This window comes from Mytilus californianus, unplaced genomic scaffold (assembly GCF_021869535.1).
Source record: "Mytilus californianus isolate M0D057914Y unplaced genomic scaffold, xbMytCali1.0.p SCAF_5, whole genome shotgun sequence".
Lineage (NCBI taxonomy): Eukaryota > Metazoa > Mollusca > Bivalvia > Mytilida > Mytilidae > Mytilus > Mytilus californianus.
The window spans coordinates 19745949-19768652 of NW_026262701.1; the positions used below are offsets into that span (position 1 = coordinate 19745949).

Here is a 22704-nt window from a genome sequence, read left to right on the forward strand (position 1 = left end):
ATAATTGGATGTCTCAACTTTTTTTTAACAATGGAGCTGAAAAGATAAATGTTCAAAAGTAAAAATCTCTGGCTTAAGCCTTTATCATTCAACTAGACAGGAAGTATCCTATAAACTTATTGAAGATGAACCCCGTGTTCCCAGAAGTCAAATATGATGATTTCATGATTTATATTGCAACAGTTTTGTAGTATCTTTGTAAAAGTAAATGGATATGTAGCATTATAATAGACAGACAACAATGCTGCGAACTGATGTTTTTGTTAGCAAGTAGGAAAATTTAAAACGAAACATATGTTTATGTAAATTGGTGAGAAAAAAAATTGAAAGTGGCGAAAAAAATATTGATTTGGCGAAAGAGGTGACGAAAAAGAAAAGTGACCCAGGGTGCCAGGAGAAACCCTGGTCTGGGGCTTAAGTTTGTTCTCATTTTTTAAGTCAACATTACACTTTTACACTGACAGCAGCAATAGCAGGCCAGACACACAGTTTGTGGAACCCTTACGAATTTTTGAAATATTGCTCTTATTTTTCATGGAAAATAAATTTGAGGTTTTTGGTAGTTAAGTCTTTTTTTTCCTTCTAATTACTGGATTATTAAAAAAAGGAGATTTTAGAATTAAAATATTTCTGGATATTCTTCATATATTTCAATATCATGTGTATTAATATGTGCAATAATATATATACATGTTCTATGTTTTCATGTGGGTTCATAATTCATATACACAATATATATAATTATAAGTAAAAGTTGAATTAATAATAACATGTTACTACGTAGTGTAAGCTTGTAGTTTTTTCATTTGCATTTTGATCAGTGAATTGTCATGATTGTACATAATTAATAATGATCACGCTTTTTTTTCAGAATGATTTTTCATGCGCAGTGTCTTTTATTTATATAAAATGTACTTAGCGTTCAAATCAAACTGTTTGCAAATTGTTTACATATATTGGGTGATTCTAAAAAATCAGTAGTTTGATGAATGATAACAATTTTTAATGAAATCTTAAGAATTTTCATGTTTTCTTAGAGTTACCTCCCATGCATTGAGTTATAGTTAAAATTTATTAATATTTTTGTTCACATTGGTATTTTATCTGCCACTTTTTGATTCCATGTTCTTTTCTCCTTGATATAAATTTAGTGATATTTATTTAGCAGGAAATGTTAGAAAAATATCCTTTATACACTAAGTTGATGTAGTTTTTCTTTTAGTAAATGAACACTAAAACTATTTGTTAAAGGTTGAACAGATTTGATTTGAACAACAGAATTCGGTGTTGATTTGAAAAAGCTAAGCTTGTATTCTATATTTTTGTTACGGTTAGGCATGATGTCTTAGGCAATCCTGAGTCTCTCGGTAACAGGTATGTTGGCCAGCAGCTTACCGTAGCTATTTGTGTGTGCTTATTAACTATTTTTTATAAAGGCTTTTTTATATTGAGTTGATATATTGATAGTAAGAAAAACTTTAAAACCAATGTTGTTTCAATTAGTCTTTTTCTAAATAATCTCAATTTGATCAAATATTCAAAAAAAAAATAATCATACTATTCTCATTTTCCTGAATAGTTGGACTTGTTATATTACCATCTAGGTTTTTCAGCATCAAAAGAAATAGAAAAAAAGCAATATGCGTATCAGAATTAAAAAAAAGATATGTTAACTCATATAAAAGTGCCAGTAGCAATTAGTCTTTTATCTTTTATTCTTACCATTCACCAGCTTTTTTTTTCTTTTATATGTTTTGCAACTATTCCATTGCACTTTTTCTTTTTATTAAGGGAGATAATTTTAGTATTTGTTTTCTTTAGAGATTATATTTTTATAGCATTCTTTTATGCAACAGAGTTTTGGTTCGTACTTTATGAACTAATCTGTATTTTTCTTTCAGGAAATTTACTGTTGTTTTTTTTTCTTCATAAGAATCTGTATTAACTTTTCTCTTTTTTCTCTAAAACTTGGCCACAGATTGACAACTGTGGTAAACAAGTTTGATTCCTCTAGACATGACTCCCTCTTTGAGTAAGTTTGATGTTGTTTTTTGTAAGTCTTTTGGTTTAAATTAGTAATGTTATACACAGATTGATTTAGTTTATTTTTACAACACTTTTCTATTTGAAATGATTTAATTATCATAATTTTAATTATTATAAACTTGTTGCATAATTGAATTTAATGATCGATTCCTAAAACTTCCATTTCAGGAATTTTTTTTCGATTATCTCCCTTACATGATTTCTTTTGAGTTATTTCCTTCATTTCTGTTTCTTGTGCTTTTTTATTCATTTTATATGAACTTATACAGATATATAATTTTTTTTTATTTATATCTTTCTTTCTTCTGCCAAACATCCTTTTTAAATACTTGAAATATAGTTTTCCTCCTTGCATACTCCTATAACATTTTCTTATTCTTTTTGTTTTAATTTTTATTTCTTCTGTAATCACTTTCTACATACCTCATTTACATAGATAGTAATTAGATGTTGTTTCACCAATTGTTCCAAAAAATTTAAGAATCAAAGCCCCCTTTACAAGTGATCTACATTCATGCAATAACAACCACGTAGTGAGGACATATTGGACAGTTTTGATAATAACCATGTATTAAAATTATTTGGAAAAATGTATGCATTTAATATTTAATCAGAGAAATTTATAAATGTTAATATGTTCTTATGATGTATGCATTGAACCAAATCCTTGACTCTAGACAGTCAGCTTAATCGTGTTTCTTTTTGTTAATCATAACAAGATCAAACACGATTGAGTTTCGCCAAATTTAAACTTATTGCACAGGACAGATGCATAGTGAATGTGCTTTATTCTATAATTTTATTGTGGCTTCAAAGTTGTTGTGAATTATTTTTCTAAACATTATTAAACTTGCATCATATTAGCAGAAAAAGATAAGTTAAAAAAGAGGAAGTGGGTTTTATGAATCAGTTAAAGCACTCCTTTAATGCTTTCATTTTATTCAGTGTAATTAGTGATGTTTCTTTACAGTTGTAGCTAAAATTTTATTAGTCCTTCTAAAGCATTGTAACAGAAAGTAATCATATATTAGTAATTAAGGTTTCTGAAATCAATTTTAAAGTTTAAATTCAGATTCTTTTATGATATTAAGCCAAATTTGCATTTTTTTTACCAATAGACAGATTCTGGAAACCTGCATGGGTCTAGTTCTTGTCATTGTAAAGGGGTGCTTTGCTTCTTTATTTAGTTTCTTCCAAACTTGCCATTGTGCATGGAAAAATATAGTTGAATAAGTTTTTCATCTTAGTGATTATAGATGTAGTTTTCTGCACCTACATTAGTCGATAGGAACTCTTGTATTTATTCTAAAACTTTGAAAACAGTCAGTACCTTAATTAAAAGTCCTTTGTCTTTATGTTTTAATCAACTTTTGTTCCTCAGGTTTAAGCATTTAATGTAAATGACATATTTAAAACTATTATTCTTGATTTATTTATTGATCTTTTAGTCTTTATAAAAAACAGATAATTTTATTGTTTAAAAAATGTAATGAATATGATAATATTTATAAGTTTATTTTTCTTTAAAATTACATAGTGTCATTTGAATATCTTTATTTCAGGTTCATATGTAAGTCGAAAATAGAAACTAAGATATTTGTTATTTCTTGTAAATTGTCATCAATTTCTCAGAAACTAATATTCATATTCTAATATAATTATGTGTGCTGAAGTATCTTTGATCTAGACTTACCACATGCTTTAATGTGTAGGTCACATGACGAAAAGGCAATATTTCATGGTTCAAGTACTTTAACATTGTAATTTTAAAATTCATTATTTACTTTCGAGTTCAATTCTCAATTAGTAAGGATACAGCAAGAGGAGTATTCCAGTCTTCCATTAAAGATATGACCTACATTTTATACTTCTTTGACACTGATTAAGTTTTACAAATGAGTTCAAATCTCAGATACTAACTGACCGATGATTGTATAACTTGGGTTAAGGATGCTTCTTTGGGGTACAAGTGACCTACAATTCTATAAGGATGCATTTAAAAAGGTTCATGCAACAAGTTGTCATTGACCTATCTTAAGGGTTTGATGTTAACCTCCAAGTTCATTTCACAGATGCTTAGGGATCACATCCCAATCCTTTTCTCTTTGAAGCTAAAAATGTATTTTTTATAATACAACCTATTTCCAGCCAATTTGAGGCTGCATATTATGCCGGGTATGCCCTGTTGGATTCTCTTGTTGCTAGCTAACTGAAGCATTCCTTGAGATTCCTTGCTACTCACCATTGACTTTTGTAACATGTATTCTTTGAAGTGTTATTTTTCACTATTAATCATTGTGTATAAACAAGATAAAATGAATTTAATTAGGATTCTTTAATACTGGAAAAGATAAAAGATACACAAATATTAAGCAATAATTTTGATACTGTTTTTTTAATCTCTGAGTAAATCAGTAAAATCACATGAAGAGTAATGGAAATGTTTCTGAAGTGAAAAGTTGTAGTCCCTTTCTATAAAGAAGGAATACTGTTGGTATGAAATTAAGATGATGTGGTATGATTGCCAATGAGACAACTCTCCATTAGAGACCAAATGATGTAGAGGTTAATCATAGGTCAGACTAGGAGTCATTTTGATTTTTCAAGATTGATTTGTTGGTTATGGCAAACATTTTTTTTTTAATTTTCAGCCCATGATTTCTGTACAAAACTACATCAGTTAATCAATTAAACAAGTTATTTGTATGATTTTCAAAGTCATGAACTTGCTAAATGTTGATGATAAATAAGTGATTTTGTTTTTAACAGATTTGTCTATCCTACTATGGAGCACTTGGCAGAGGGTATACAGCATATTGTTGATCATTACAGGTGAGGTATAATAACAGATTAACACAACTTTAATTCTTCAGTGCAGTTTATTTTAGTGCACTTCTCTGGCACTGTACTTACTTCTGCTCAGTCACATGTTAATGTGGGAGGTTGTGGGTTTGGTCCCCAGGTCGGTTCAAACCAGAGACACGAAAATTGGTATCTGCTCCTTCTCTGCTAAGTAGGCAGTATTTAGGAGTAAGAGCAAAGACTGGTGGGCCCAAAGTCAGAATTATCTTGTGAAATAGCCAGTAAAAAAATTGGTTCAGAGTGTCCGTCTAGTTCATAGAATTGATCCTCCTGATATGTATGTGATACTTGCCACTGGACATAAAACACCAATCCATTCATTATCTATCAGCATGATACTTAATTAAACAATTATTTAACTGTAAAAAAAAAATTGTACACTAATGTACTTTTAACTGTTTTATTAAGTAAGCAGCATGCTTTTAGAGAAAAGATTTTTTTTAATACAACCATGACAGCAGACGGCTGATTTAGTTGTGAAAAAGTTACTTTTTACTTTAAATTTGTAATCATTAGAATCACTATGCTTATTGCTAATTTTAATTGTTTTTGAGGGGTTTTGAATGCAAATTATATTGGATTGACTATTTATTATATTTTGTTTCAAGCTGTATCTTTTTTTTTGTATTTATTTTTATTTGGTAGGTGTCTGCCTGATTGACAATTATTCTGTGACTCCTTATTATGATTTATTTATTTCCACCTAGAAATACTTGCTTTTGTAATATCTATATTTATTTCAGTATCAAGAGGTTTATTGGGTTTGGAGTTGGTGCAGGAGCTTATATTCTTTCAGAATATGCTGTAAGTATAAAATAATTCAAGCCATATAAATGAAAAACCTTTAAATTGTTTTCATGTACCTAAAAATACAGATTTGTTTTATTGCATTGTGTAATCATATCACAAGAAAAATAAGAAACAGGATGTTTTTTTCATGGTGATAAAAAACTAGGAATTTTTATAAAAATTTTTGAGGTTAAGAAAAATTATCAAAGTATAGCATTCTATTAATAAATGAAATAATGAAATACATTATTTTCCAACATATCTATTACCAGTTGGTTAACAGTTAGTAAAGAAGTCAATTTCACCACAAAAAAAATCCAAATTTTGAATGTTATTTTCATTTTAAATCATGTTTTTGAAAAAAATATTGTTTTTAAGCTTGAGCATCCAGAACATGTAGATTCATTGGCATTGATTAACAGTACAGTTGGCAAAGCAGGTTGGATAGAGTGGGGATACCAGAAGTTAAATTCTTGGTATCTGTGGAGTGGTCAGATGACCAATTTTACTGAGGATTACCTGCTGTGGCACTGGTTTGGATATGTGAGTGTCATCTTACATGAATACACATTTATCAAGAAAACAAAACATGTGGTATTCATAAACTAACACACTTATAATTGGAGTGACAAATTTATTTGAAAATTTTGTGTTTTCTAAGTGAAATGGCTGATTTTCAATCCATCATCATTTGATGTGAATGTGTAGAACTGTATTAATGAGGAATGATATTTTGGGAATTGTTTTTTATGCCCCCGCTGTAGCTGAGGGGGCATTAAGTTTTTCCCTTGTCCGTTTGTATGTACGTCCCTCCGTACGTCCCAAAATTGGTTTCCGTTCTGTAACTTAAGTTTGCCTCTACCAAATTTTTTGAAACTTATGCACAATGCTTATTACCACAAAACACAGATCAAGTTTGAATTTTGGTGGTGTCCTTATACCGTTCAAGAGTTATGCCCCTTTACAAATGGAAAAGATGCTGAATTTTTCGTTTTCATTCTCTACCTTTAGTTTGCCTCAACCAAATGTTATGAAACTTATACACAATGCTTATTACCACAAAACACAGATCAAGTTTGAATTTTGTTGGTGTCACTTTTACCGTTCTAGAGTTATGCCCCTTTAGGAAAAATTGCTGAATTTTTCGTTTCTGTTCTCTAACTTAAGGTTGCCTCGACTAAATGTAATGAAAGTTATAAACAATGCTTATTACCACAAAACTCAGATCAAGTACAAATTTGGGTAGCGTCACTTACAGTTATTGAGTTATGTCTCTTTATAACGTAATATGCAAGCGGGGGCATCATCTGTGTCCCATGGACACATTCCCATTTATTTCATTTTTTTTTTTGTCAATTTTTCGTGGTAGGTTTGTTTGTTATTCTGTATAAATTAATTTTCAGAACATATATATATATATATATATATATATATTTTTTTTTTATTTTTTTTTTATGTTGCGAACTCCTTGAAGAACTTAGCTTATATTGTCCATTGATAAATAAATTAATTAAATTTTTGATGTACTTGGATATGCTGAATCTGCCCAAATCAGGGTCCAAAATTAACCTTTGTTTGATTTCAACAAAAATTGTATATATTGGGTTCTTTGATATGCTGAATCTAACCTTGTATTAAGATTTTGGATTTTGGGCCCTGTTATCAAATTGGTCCACATTTAGGTCCAAAGGGTCCAAAAATTCATCAAAAATTAAATTCTTGGGGTTCTTTGATATGCTGAATCTAACCATGTATTTTGATTTTGGATATCAGACCATAATAGGTAAAAGTCTAATTCAAATTTTTTAGTTCTTTGACCACATTCATTCTGTGTCAGAAACCTATTATATGTCAAATATTTAATCACAATCCAAATTCAGAGCTGTATCAAGCTTGAATGTAGTGTCCATACTTGCCCCAACTGTTCAGGGTTGGACCTCTGTGGTCGTATCAAGCTGCTTTCAGAAAACAAAATAGAGTCACGTTACTTGTTTCTTGCTGTATATCAAAGTAGTTAACAGTTCATTTGTTTATTTAACTAAATATCTGAGCTATCTCCGCTTTTAAAGTTAATATTTGTTCAGCCTGCTACAAAGTTAATTTTTAAACAACTGAGTAGGATAGGAACCATCATTTGTCATTTAAATGGTGGACACCACTTTTGGATATCCTATTAAAAAGTTTTCTGGGTGATGGAAGCACTTAATTATCTTATAAATTATTCAGATGACTGTAGAACTTTATAACTTTTGCTGTACTTTTTTACTTCCAAGATTTTTAAAATTTCTGTAACTGTTGATTTTGAGATTTCCTAATGAAGGTTACTCCAGGAAAGAACTTCAAAGATAAATTTTGTATGTATGGTTTTCTTATTAATTATGATATACTGTTTTAAAATTGTTGAATACTTTATTTTTCAGAAGACTAAATATGAAAACCAAGACTTAGTCCATGTTTTCAGAGAATATGTCAAAGCCATTAATCCACAGAATCTCTCATTGTTCATTGAATCATACCTCAAGTAAGTTAATTATTAGTCCCCTACCGACGAAGTTGAAGGGGACTTTAGGTTTGCAGTCCGTCCGTTCGTCTGTCCATCCGTCAGTCTGGCAAATCAGTTTTCCACACTTTTTCGTTGTGCTTGAAGATATTGATTTGATATTTGATAAATAGTTTCATCATGAAAAGTTACAGATCATGTTCGAATTTTGTTCCGGTCTGATGATTTTGTCCAGAGTTATGATCCTTGGACTTAAAAAAATTCACTCAAATAATCAGTTTTCCGCACTTTTTTTCGGCATGCTTGATGATATTGATTTGATAATAGGTATATAGTTTTATCATGACAAGTTACAGATCAAGTTCGAATTTTGTTGCAGTCTGATAATTTTGTCCAGAGTTATGGTCCTTGGACTTAATGCATAAATGTGTATTGAATGATCATCAGGACACTTTAATTTTAGGGCTGTTACACAATTAAATTTGTGGGGGTTGGAAGGCACTTTTAATTCAAATTTAAGAATAATACAGAAATAAATAAATATATATACAGTAGAAGGCTGGATGGTTTAAAGATGCCCCCTCCACTTACAAACACAGATATGATTCTGAAGCAATCCTTTTACTTTATAGGTGTTGATTGCAGACCTATTGTTAGTTTCTGATAATTTATTCATAACTTCTCTAGACTCTTGAGAGATTTAAAGGCAAACATAAAAAATGCTTTTTACCACAAGACACAGATCAAGTTTGAATTTTGGTGGTGTCACTTTTACAGTTCTAAGGTTATGCCCCTTTACAAATGGAAAAATTGCTGAATTTTTCGTTTCCGTTCTCTAACTTTAGATTGTCTCAACCAAATGTTATAAAACTTATACACAACCGTTCTAGAGTTATGCATGTTTACAAATAGAAAAATTACTGAATTTTTAGTTTCTGTTCTCTACTTAAGTTTGCCTCAACCAAATGTTATGAAACTTATACACAATGCTTTTTACCACAAAACACAGATCAAGTTTGAATTTTGGTGGTGTCACTTTTACAGTTCTAAGGTTATGCCCCTTTACAAATGGAAAAATTGCTGAATTTTTCGTTTCCGTTCTCTAACTTAAGTTTGCCTCAACCAGATGTTATGAAACTTATACACAATGCTTTTACACAAAACACAGATCAAGTTTGAATTTTAGCGGCGTCACTTTTACCTTTCTAGAGTTGTAGCATCACTTCTACCATTCTAGAGTTATGCCCCTTTACAAATGGAAAAATTGCTGAATTTTTCGTTTCCGTTCTATAACTTAAGTTTGCCTCAACCAAATGTTATGAAACTTATACACAATGCTTATTACCACAAAATGTAGATCAAGTAGGAATTTTACCGTTCTTGATTTATGTCCCTTTTTAATTTTATTTTTTTTTTAAATTCAACATTTAGTTAATTTCTGTCATAAATCCTCATACAAAACCTTAATTCAGAATGCTTGTTAAGTTAGTCAGATTCTTGCAAGTAGTCGATGTCAGTATTAATCAAACGAAACATCTGTTAAACTAAACAAAATTTATTTTGTAGATTAATATTAAATTGACATATTTTTTTTCAGACGTAGGGATCTTGGTATTGTAAGAGAACTTGATCCTATCAAAAGGCCACATGCCAGGACTATCAAGTAAGTTATTCATTGAGGGCAATCACCATCATTATGAAGCCCATACAATATTTTTATAAATTTGAAAGTGTGCAATATGTTTGATGAAACAATCTTTTAAGAATTAAAGGTACTTGACAAATAAAAAAAGATATTGCTAGTTTTAACATGTTAATGGCATTCAGTTAGATACTTTACAAAAATCTAATGTTATTCAGCTAGGATTTCCAAAATTTGCTTATCCTGCTGAAAGAATGAAAAATCTTAACAATAAAGTATAGTAATGATAATTTATTATGCTTGCAAATTATACCTGGATCTTTCTTTTATCTTTACAAAACTACTTTTTAAACATTTGGGGATGGAAAAAATAATTAATGAACTTCCTCCTTTGCAATTTTAAACATATTAAATTTATATGAACCAAAGCAAACATATATTTGATTGTTTTTAGATGTAGAAGTATTTTACTTGTTGGAGATGATTCACCACACATTGACCAAGTCACTGATATGAATGGGAGAATGGACCCTCAGGAAACAGATTTTATGAAAGTGAGTTCTTCTTAAGTTGTTTTTATACGTCCGTTTACGGGACGTATTATGGTATACTGTGACTGTCTTTCCGTCCGTCCGTCGTCAACATGTCAGACATTAATTCAAAAACGCTTTAACCAATATGCATAAAACTTTGGTGAATTGTTTATATCTATTGAAGTGAGCTCCCTATGTTTTTTATAAATTTTAGATTTACCATTTCCAAGTTTTGGGGTAATATTCATTAAAAAAGGGGGGGTTTTCCAGTTTTCGGACAATAACTCAAAAACAATATCACCAATTTGCATGAAACTTTGGTGAATATTCATATCTATTGACCTGAGCTCCCTTTCGTTTTTTATAAATTTCGGATTTACCGTTTACGAGTTTTGGGGTTTTATTCATTAAAAAAGTGGGGATTTTCCAGTTTTCGGACAATAACTCAAAAAATATTTCACCAATTTGCATGAAACTTTTGTGAATTGTTCATGTCTATTGACATGAGCTCCCTTTTGTTTTTTATAAATTTTGGATTTACCGTTTCCGAGTTTTGGGGTTTTATTCATTAAAAAAGGGGGGATTTTCCAGTTTTCAGACAATAACTCAAAAACAATTTCACCAATTTGCAAGAAACTTTGGTGAATTGTTTATTTTTATACGACCGCAAAAATTGAAAATTTTTTGGTCGTATATTGGTATGACGTTGGCGTCGTCGTCGTCGTCGTCGTCGTCGTCCGAAGACACATTGGTTTTCGCACTCTAACTTTAGTTTAAGTGAATGGATCTCCATGAAATTTTACCATAAGGTTCAATACCACGAAAGGAAGGTGGGGATTGATTTTGGGGGTTGTGGTACCAACAGCTAAGGAATTAGGGGCCAAAAAGGGGCCAAATATAAGCATTTTTGTAACTTCCAGACAATAACTTGTGTGTAAGTGTATGGATCTCTCTGACATTGTACCACAAGGTTCCATATCACAAAGGGAAGGCTGTAATTGATTTTGGGGGTAATTGCCTCAAAATTTTAGGAATTAGGGGCCAAAAAAGGGGCAAAAAACAAGCATTTTTCTAGTTTCATGACAATAACTTGTGTGTAAGTGTTTGGATATTTCTGAAATTGTACTACAAGGTTCCATATCACAAAGGGAAAGCTGGAATTGAGTTTGGGGGTAATTGTCCGAAACGTTTAGGAATTGGGGGCCAAAAAGGGGCCAAAAATAAGCATTTTTCTAGTTTCCAGACAATAACTTGTGTTCAAGTGTATGGATCTCTCTGAAATTGTACTGCAAGGTACCATACCACAAAGGGAAGGCTGGGATTGAGTTTGGGGGTGATGAATCATAAGGGGGTTCAAAAAATTTGGGGGGGGGGATTTTTTTTTTTCTTTTTTTTTCTTTTTTTCCTTTTTTTTTCCTTTTAAAATTTTCCATTTTAAGTTGGTTATTTCTGATTAATATTTAAAAGCAAATAATAATGATATGGTAGGAGATACACACCAAACAGGATGTGTAAATTATTATATAATAAGTATTGTGCAATAGCAAGAAATTTTCAATTGCACAGTATTGCACAATTGCAAGAAATCTTCAATTGCACAGTATTGCGCAATAGCAAGAAATCTTCAATTGCACAGTATTGCGCAATAGCAAGAAATATCCAATAGCACAATATTGCGCAATAGCAAGAAATTGTCAATTGTACAGTATTGCACAATAGCAAGAAATATTCAATTGCACAGTATTGTGCAAAAGAAGATACTTCGTATAAATTGCTTATTTCTTGATCAATTTCAATGGGGTTTTTATTCTTGAATTCTTGGGGTTCTTTAATATGCTGAATCTAACCGTGTATTAAGGTTTTGGATTTTGGGCCCCGTTTTTAAATTGGTCCACATTGAGGTCCAAAGGGTCCAAAATTAAACTTTGTTTGATTTCATCAAAAATTGAATTATTGGGGTTCTTTGATATGCCGAATCTAACCGTGTATTTAGATTCTTAATTTTTGGTTCCGTTTTCAAATTGGTCTACATTAAGGTCAAAAGGGTCCAAAATTAAACTTAGTTTGATTTTAACAAAAATTGAATTTTTAGGGTACTTTGATATGCTGAATCTAAACATGTATTTAGATTTTTGATTATGGGCCCAGTTTTCAAGTTGGTCCAAATCGGGGTCCAAAATTAAACTTTGTTTGATTTCAACAAAAATTGAATATATGGGGTTCTTTGATATGCTGAATCTAACCATGTATTTAGATTTTTGATTTTTGGGCCCCGTTATCAACTTTGTCCACATTGAGGTCAAAAGGGTCCAAAATTAAACTTTGTTTGATTTCATCAAAAATTGAATTCTTGGGGTTCTTTGATATGCTGAATCTAACCATGTATTTAGATTTTTTATTTGTGGACCCGCTATCAAATTGGTTCATATTGAGGTCAAAAGGGTCCAAAATTAAACTTTGTTTGATTTCATCAAAAATTGAATTATTGGGGTTCTTTGATATGCCAAATCTAACCGTGTTTTTAGATTTTTAATTTTGGGTCCCGTTTTTTAAATTGGTCTACATTAAGGTCCAAAGGGTCCAAAATTAAACTTAGTTTGATTTTAATAAAAATTGAATTTTTGGGTTCTTTGATATGCTGAATCTAAATATGTGTTTAGATTTTTGATTGTGGGACCAGTTTTCAAGTTGGTCCAAGTTGGGGTCCAAAATTAAACTTTGTTTGATTTCAACAAAAATTGAATATATGGGGTTCTTTGATATGCTGAATCTAAACATGTATTTAGATTTTAGATTTTTGGCCCAGTTTTCAAGTTGGTCCAAATTGGGGTCCAAAATTAAACTTTGTTTGATTTCAACAAAAATTGAATATATGGGGTTCTTTGATATGCTGAATCTTACCATGTATTTAGATTTTTTATTTTGTGGGCCTGCTATCAAATTGGTTCATATTGAGGTCAAAAGGGTCCAAAATTAAACTTTGTTTGATTTCATCAAAAATTGAATTATTGGGGTTCTTTGATATGCCAAATCTAACCGTGTTTTTAGATTTTTAATTTTGGGTCCCGTTTTTTAAATTGGTCTACATTAAGGTCCAAAGGGTCCAAAATTAAACTTAGTTTGATTTTAACAAAAATTGAATTCTTGGGGTACTTTGATATGCTGAATCTAAACATGTGTTTAGATTTTTGATTATGGGACCAGTTTTCAAGTTTGTCCAAGTTGGGGTCCAAAATTAAACTTTGTTTGATTTCAACAAAAATTGAATATATGGGGTTCTTTGATATGCTGAATCTAACCATGTATTTTGATTTTGGACATTGGACCATAATAGGTAAATTAAAAAAATTGAAGTTCTTAGACCACATTCTTTCTGTGTCAGAAACCTATGCTGTGTCAAATATTTAATCACAATCCAAATTCAGAGCTGTATCAAGCTTGAATGTTGTGTCCATACTTGACCCAACTGTTCAGGGTTCGACCTCTGCGGTCGTATCAAGCTGCGCCCAGCGAAGCATTTTATTATCCACATGAGCTCACTTTTGATTTTTATGAATTTCAGATAATACGTTTCCTGTTTATGGGGTTTTATTCATTACAAAAGGGGGATTTTCCAGTTTTCGGACAATAACTAAAAATTGCTTTCAGCTTTTTTTATGAAACTTTGGTAAATTGTTTATATCTATTTTTGTAAGCTCCCTTTTGATTTTTATAAATTTTCGATTTTACGTTTCCAAGTTATAAGATTTTCTTTGTTTATAGTCTGACAACAGATTTACTAAGTATTGCGCAACAGCACAGTGTATTGCACAACAGCAAGAAATTTTTCATATAACCAATTTCAAGTTCTTTGACTACATTTATTCAGAAACCTATAATATATCAAATATTTAATTACAATTCAAATTCAGACCTGTATCAAGCTTGAATATTGTGTCCATTTTTGCCACAAATGTTCAGGGTTGGACCTCTGAGGGCGTATCCAGCTGCGCTCAGCGAAGCAGTTTATTCAAATTAGTGATATATAAAAAAAATATTCTGTATTTTTTAAACTTTCTAAATATTGTTTTCCCCTGAACACACTTCTGTATTTTATAAAATTTTCTATAGTTTTCACTTAAATGTCATAAAAAAATATCCTTTGACATTTCAGATACAGGATTGTGGAGGGATGCCATTGGAAGAACAGCCAGGGAAAGTGTGTGAAGCATTCAGATTATTCTTGCAAGGCATGGGATATGGTAAGTATTTAAATGGTATAGTACTCTATATACAGAAATAATTGTAATGCTTTGTTTTGTTGGAAATTTCTTTCATATGGAAAGAAGTAGATTCTAGTGGAGTTGAAGAAGGGGGTGGGGTGCAAATGATACAGAAAATGGAAGTTTCATTTTATATATTTATGATGCATTATAGTCAAATATGTGGAGATATGTGTGACAAATATATAATAACTTTGTTAAAAATAGACAGAAAAGAAATTAGATGTGTAAAGGTATGTCATTTTGTAAGGCTTGGTAAAATGATAATATAAAACATTTAATAAGATAATTAATTGTCATTTTAGCATTAAATGCTTTGAAATATATATATGAGTAATGTTATTGACAAATTCACTGTGGCAATTCTGCTAGAATCTGTGATATTTTGTGTATCCCATATGGAAGTTAATGATAGCAATCGTTTACTCTTAAAAATTGATATCCCTAATATTTAAGGTTTTAAATTTATCAAGTGTTATCTTTTATGGAATATCAATCTGAAATTTAATCAACAACAGAAAGGGTAGAAAAGACCAAAGGAGTAAGTTCGGTAAGGGTCATATTTCGCCCCAATTATTAAGTTTTATGTTTCAAGGTAATAAGTGTTTTAAAGTGAGAAAAATAAATAGAACTTCTTTTGTCATTGTTTTTGTTTTTAAAGCATTGATCTTTACATCCCAAACAGGTCAAAATGAAGATTTTTTGCAAAATTTAACGAAATTGTCCTGATTTCAACCAAATTAAGGCCTAGGAAGCATAGAGAGCAGGCTTCGACAAACTAAATATTCAATTCAGATATGTAAAATGTTATAACAGACATTTTGTTGAAAGATCTTCTTTGTCGACACATGCGCTCTATGTTATCTGGCCAGAAAAATCAATGGAAAATTACCCGTTTTCATTGAACTTTTGTTGAAAATAAAAATGAGTGCTATTTGAACGCAAGTACAATAATTTTTAACAAAAAGACATATTTCCTATCTAGTCATTGTATTAGCTATGATTCATTGTGATATTTGTCAATAAATCCTAATTTGAAATTGTAGCTAAAAATAGGGGCTGTTTTATGGTGTAATCAAACTTACTCCTTTTCTGCAAAGTCTCTTCTGAACTTGTCAATTCCTGAGATAATTACAGAAAATACTATAAATCTGTTCACAAATGAAATTAATAGTTTCCTTGGTTTTAACCATTAATTAACAGGAGTTGTGTATTCATTGGTATTTAAATACTAAAATTAGAGACACAGGCAACCAATATTTTGATGTTCAGCCAGTAGACAAAAGTAATATATTAGTGAAAGAAAATATTATGAGACAGATGTAACTTACTAACAATGACTAACACTCAGAATGTGATTTTTAAACTTGAAAAAACTTTGAAAATATACTTAGAAATTTTCTTTGATATTCGAAATTCAAAGTTGACTATGGCACAAATAGAAAATTAAGTGCTTGATAGTAGAATCTTAGAAATTATTATAGGGTAAATTGTAACAGATATTTACAAATGGTTAAATGTGTTTTATTCCATTTATATATGTTAAGTTCCCATGTGCAAAAGCTCGTAAGTAAAATTCTTTAATGATATCTAAACATGTATTCAGACGGGTAGCAAAAAATGCATGGCATTTTGCTTGTGATATTAGAAATGAAAGTTACATTGATCAACACATGCTTCTGTACTTTAGATTTGCTTTTATCGTGTTAATAAGCCTGATCCGGTTTTTACACTTGTTCTTTCAGTTATTAACGTCACATTATCATTTCTTGAAAGTGAGAAATAATTTGGTTTAATTAGAAATCATTATTTTGTAAAGAATAAAAGGTGTTTTGAGCCATTGTTCAGTTTTCACAGCTTCGCAAAATATCAATTTATGAATTCTATTAATTATTCACACATATTTCGTGTTTGTTTACTAATATTCATTTTACCACATTTATGCTGTTAATCATTATATCTGTATAAATCAGGGTCAAATGTACTGATTTTGTTACATTTTTGATAACCATTGTAACATGTGAATAATTATATATTACAGATCAAAATAATGTAGCTAGTAACTTTTGATAGGAAATTACTTTTGAATAAGACTAGAAATTATAGTGGAAAGACAAAATTGTCTTTTAAAAAATGTTCTTTTCTTTGAAATACATTTGTAATTTCAAATTTAAGGCATAGAAAAACGTTTTTTGGTTATCTATTTCTGCTATACAATTTTAAATTAATTTTCATTTTTATTTCAGTGCCAACGTTAAGAGCCCCACAAAATCCAGCTCAGCAAACACGACATAGTCCACTTAGGAAAGAAGTGGATTTCAGCAAAATCCAACCTGTTTGTTAGTTGTTTATTATTATATGTGCTTGACACTTGAGTATTGTGAACTGTAAACAAAATAATAGTAGACACAATTTTTACAAACATTGTATGTTGAATTATTTGCATATGATGTAAATCATTTACTTACAGATTTATGTTGCTTCTTATATTTATGTGTTTACCATTATATTAATGCATAAATTCACAAATGAAGTTTTGAGAAATTGCTGATTGACCTTCGTTAAAGCTATAAGTGATTTATTTGGGGTTAATTTCAATATTTGAATAAAACATTACTGTAACATTATAATTTGTATGAAAATTATCAATTTAAATACTTAATAAGGTGAGTTTTGTCATTGAAAATTGCTATTTCTAAAACACATCTGTGATAAAATTTTAAAAAATTAAGTGAATCACAATTTACTGTGAAGTTATGATACTAAAACGGTTTTCATTGATTGACCTCATTAGGTGTTCCAATCAATCAACTTGTTTATTTAAAATTATGAATTAAAGTTTTTGAAAATTGAAAAAAAAATAATTGCTAAGGTGGCTGTCTCTTAAAATCATGTGTGTATAGAGAAAATCTGCGTATTTGGACAGACATCTCAAAGGGAAGATGAGTGCAATGTATCATACATAATCATGATAATTATTGGATTGTTGTTGTATATACTTCATTGTTGATTATTTTATGTAAAAATTATTGAAATTATGTGAATTTATAATAATGTATATATATGTGTTTTTTAATGAGTATATTTATATTATGTTATGTGATAACAGACCCATGCTTTACTGGGTTTGCTATATGATTTAAACAGTGCAGTAATATTGTTATACTTCTAATAATAAAACAGTTTGGCAAAAAAGTCAGAAACTAAATATTTTTTCTATTAGACCAAAATGTGTTTACTTAAAAACCTATGGACAAATACTAAGTGAATGTGTAAATGTTTATAGATTATGAACAAAAGCTAATCTCTTGTTCTATGTAAGATTTTTTATATGTATGCAGTTCTGTGTTACTACTGAAAAGGTTTGTGAGAATGAAGTACATGTATTTGTCCTTGATGTCAGAAAGAAAGGTCATGCAAATTGTTTTTGTAATTGAGGTATGAGCAGATTAATTTATCTATTATAGAGAATTGCATTTTTATGAATTTTTATGAAGAGTTCAATATAAATACATAAGAAAAGTAGTATTTTTGGAACATACATGTATTGTATGTATATACAATTTTGTTCAAAATGTAAATATGTAATAATTGTTTCAGCACTCACAAGATCAATTAAAGAAAAGAAGAAAAAACAAGGAATCCTCTGAATTGACTATGACTATGTTCCTCAACCCTGACAAGGTTCCCTCAACAAAATGTTGTATATATTGGTAGATTAGGATCATTGAGGTCCAGTTCTTCATTTGACCGCTGTATAAAGTTATTTATTTTCTATATTATTTAGGACAAATATTAATTACTGGATAAAAGTTTTAAACAACTGAACCAATCTCTTTAAATGTTTGTAAGAAAATAGTACATCGATTATCTACTTACTTCAGGTATTCTGGTTTCCACAGTATAAATTTGTCAAATTTTTGCTTCATTCTTGTTAATAAAATGTTGCAAAAGACAAAATGATGAAAGTTGAAAAAAAAACTTTAAATATATACATTGAGGAAAATCTACCATTTTTACACTGTTTTCTAGATTTTATATCTCTAATCAATATAATATTATTTTATTTTCACATTGCTGAGAAACAAATGAAAAAGATGAAAATATAAAAACAGAAAGTGAAAATTGTCTCATACTATAGTTTCTATTTGATTAGAATGTTAGACTTAGACTTATCTTTAAAGAATCTCAGATCATTTTATGTTATAAGGAGAAAATAATGGCATAATCAGTCAGGTGTTTCCAGTGAAACATAGCTTGAAACTGCCTCATCAATGAATATTTTTTGTGTTTAATTGTGATGTATTTGTTCATATCAAGTCGAGTGTTGTTGTAATTCCCAAGATTTGTTGTCTTTTTGTTGTGAGCATTTATCTGTAGATGTAACCCTGTGCACACATTACTTTGTACATATATTGACTAAACCATGTGAATATTTAATTGTAATTAGATATTTAAGCTTTGTAATGTTTATTTATGAATCATTCCACAGAAATTTTTCACAGAAATCAGCAATTAAATGATTAGAGAAAGTTCATGTTCTTTTTAGTATACTCCCAGCTTTCTGAAACATGTGTATAAGGTGACAGAATATTTTTTTTTTCCTCATTCCGTCCCAATTTTTTTTTTCGCAACTGCTCTTCAGCCCAGTAGTCAGCACTTCTGTGTTGACATGAATTATCATTGATATGGTCATAATTATAAATTAACTGTTTAGAAAACTTTTAATATTTTGAAAACTTGAGTATTTTCTACCCTGGGAATAGATTACCATAGCTGTATTTGGCAAAACCTTTCAAAATTTTGGGTCCTCAATGCTTTTCAACTTTGTACTTTATTTGGCCTTTTTAACTTTTTATGCCTTAAGCATTAAGTTTTACCCTTATCCTTCTGTCCGTCCGTACATCCCAAAATTGGTTTACGTTCTCTAACTTTAGTTTGCCTCAACTAAATGTTATGAAACTTATACACAATGCTTATTACCCTAAAACACAGATCGAGTTCGAATTTAAGTGGCATCACTTTTACCATTCTAGAGTTATGTCCCTTTACAAATGAAAAAATTGCTGAATTTTTCGTTTCCGTTCTCTAACTTTAGTTTGCCTCAAACAAATGTTATGAATCTTACACACAATGCTTATTACCACAAAACTCGGATCAAGTACGAATTTGGGTAGCGTCACTTTTACAGTCCTTGAGTTATGTCCCTTTATAACGTTATATGCAAGCAGGGCATCATCTGTGTCACATGGACACATTCCCCATTTATTTATTCAAGTGTCACTGAGGAATCTTTTGTAGATTAAACGCATGTCTGGCGTACAAAATTTTATCCTGGTATCTATAATGAGGTTATTAATTGTAAAACTGTTTTAATATGACTGATAATTTTTTTACTCTCGTAATTTGGCATAAAACTATTGCACAATTTATGATTGATTGTCCAATTTTGTACTTGTTAAAAAGAAGGGGATGCTTGCAAGCATGCTTCTTGCTTATAAACAAGACTACTTAAGAATTTATAATACAAAATTGATTAGTTCTAAATTATCAATAGCTTCTCCTGAAAAGGTATTTCATAATGAAGTAAATCATTTTTACTTCGCAAGTATTTTGTGCTGTCAGGCATCGACACAGGTAAAATGATTAGCTAGCATTAGCCTGATATACTTAGGGCATAAAACAATTCACTTTTAGTGTCTTGTTGATTATCATAGATTCAATATTTTATTAAAGTCTCACCACTTGTTATACATATAATAAAATCATCATAATATATACATTGTATTGTATAAAACAGTAGTTTTATAAGTTAGAATACAAGTGCCATTCTATAAAGAATTATGAGAGACTATAGAAATTCCAATAAATTATAACTATATCTTATGCCTATAAAACATTTCCATTCTGCAAAAACATAACTACATTTATCATGTCTATAAAATATTTCAGTTCTGTAAAAACATAACTATCAATCAAGCATATAAACAACTATTTCTTCTACCTAAAATATTCAAGCAGTGATGTTCCTCTGAAGGTATGTAACAAATGAGCACCAACAGAGGCCAAAGTTTACTTTACAAAGCTTTCCAAATTACTTTTTGATTTCTATTGTGAAAGGAAAGGACAATAAACCATTCAGAAATGTTATTTGAAGGGATTTACTATATGTTAAAACTTTTATTCTAATGAGAAACATATTTGGTATTGGGCAAACAACTTTCAAGAGAGCAATTCAGGATCATAGGAGCATTTGTTTATTTTTGAACACATACATTTCAATAGCAGAAATGGGTTTTGAATATGGCTGAAAGAAATCTTTCTGTTTCAAAATATCCTTTGATTTCTATGATTTCATACAGCTATACTTGATTTTTAATATAGCCCAAGAAAACACATTGATATTGTTAACCTGAAGCACTAGACAAGTTAATCACGTACACAAAGTCGTCTTCTTCATGTTGTTTGATTATGAAACTTCTGTTTTAATTTGCCAAACATTGGCTTTCAATGTGGCCATTTGTTGTACTAACATTCACCATTAATTAAAAACCTGATGGGCAGACATAATTACGTTGATGCCATTTGTTGCAAATTTGTTTTTGTTTGTATGATGCTAAGGATTTCCTTTCATTACATTACTGGAATTACATTTCCATCTATAAATAATGGACCAGATTGCACGCTCACTTTTAGGTTCTTGAAAGAAGAGAGTTGAGCTATGCACATTTCTTTCATGCTAAGTTAATATTTATTTTCAATTTTCTCAATACAATTATAAAGATTGGTTTCATTAGCTCACGTGGCCCGAAGGTCCAGGTGAGCTTTTCTCATCGGTTGTCGTCGTTTGTCATCGTCGTCGTCTGTCGTCTTTAATTTTTACATAAATCTCCTCTGAAACTACTGGGCCAAATTTATCCAAACTTGGCCACAATCATCATTGGGGTATCTAGTTTAAAAAATGTGTCTGATGATCCTGCCTGTCAACCAAGATTGCCGACATGGCTAAAAATAGAACATAGGGGTAAAATGCAAGTTTTGTCTATTATTTTGAAAACCATTAAAAATGTTCAGAATGTTGAGCTCTACCTATTGTTTATATGTTTTAAAACTGTCAGACGACTTCTTATAGGAGTTATTGCCCTTAACTGACAAATTTTACCATTTTTTTTCATTTCGCCTATTATCTTGAAAACTATAATAGAAACTTTAACTTGCAAAAATAATCAGCAAAACAAGTTCTATATTAAGTCTCATGGTTGAAATCATCAGTCGACTCCTTATTAGAGTTATTGCCTTTTAATGACGATTTTTACCAATTTTTGGCGTTTTTGCCTTATATCTCACAAATTATAATAGATAGATAGAAACTTAAATAAGCAAAAATGATCGACAAGAAGAGATCTACAATTTAGAAAAATATGGAAGACATAGTGCGCCGACTCCTTATTGGAGTTATTGCCCTTTAATGACGATTGTTCCCATTTTTTTGCGTTTTGCCGTATATGATAAAAATTATAATATATAAATTGACACAAAAATGATAAGCAAGGCAAGATCTAACTAACAAATCAAATTTTGACAATATAGTTATTAGACTGCCACTCTTTACAGGAGTGATTGCCCTTAAATGAGGAATTTTTTACCCTCTTTTGTGTTTTGAGCAAAAACTAAAGAACATAGAGAGAAACTAAACAGACTAAATGATCAGCAATCCAATATCAACAAAACAGAGATTTTTGTCATGAATTCTATTATCGTCTACAATGTTGGAGAGTGTCATTTGTTGAATATGCACATAGACCAAGGTGAGCGACACAGGCTCTTTAGAGCCTCTAGTTTTCATATATCTATAGAAATTATAATTCGTAGTAACTTAATCATACCTGAAACAATTTTCAAGTAAATGCACGAAGAAACCTTTGTTACTGTAATTCAATGATGTGCTCTGAAAATGGGAAAAAAAATATTCTTTTGTTTGCTTAGATTTTCCCATTTACATACTTTTGTTTTTTGATAAAATGGGCAGGCATTGTGATGCAAACACTTATGACCTTGTCTATAATGTGC

At 30.1% G+C, this 22704-nt stretch overlaps 1 protein-coding gene across 5 annotated transcripts in view; it reads left to right on the forward strand.

The window, feature by feature from the left end:
• LOC127702054 (protein NDRG3-like) overlaps positions 1–19169 on the forward strand; it is a 33380-nt gene extending 14211 nt beyond the window's left edge. For 2 of the 5 annotated variants that reach the window (XM_052206057.1, XM_052206056.1), the window contains exons 5-13: positions 1336–1374; positions 4816–4878; positions 5652–5712; positions 6076–6240; positions 8118–8218; positions 9795–9860; positions 10294–10393; positions 14526–14613; positions 16881–19169. In XM_052206057.1, coding sequence (XP_052062017.1) covers positions 1336–1374; positions 4816–4878; positions 5652–5712; positions 6076–6240; positions 8118–8218; positions 9795–9860; positions 10294–10393; positions 14526–14613; positions 16881–16978 — 781 coding nt within the window. In that variant the 3' untranslated portion in view covers positions 16979–19169. Of the gene's footprint in view, positions 1–1335; positions 1375–4815; positions 4879–5651; positions 5713–6075; positions 6241–8117; positions 8219–9794; positions 9861–10293; positions 10394–14525; positions 14614–16181; positions 16201–16880 lie in introns of all 5 variants that reach the window. The other 3 variants (XM_052206059.1, XM_052206061.1, XM_052206058.1) reach the window with 2 other exon arrangements.
• Positions 19170–22704: the final 3535 nt, after the last annotated feature.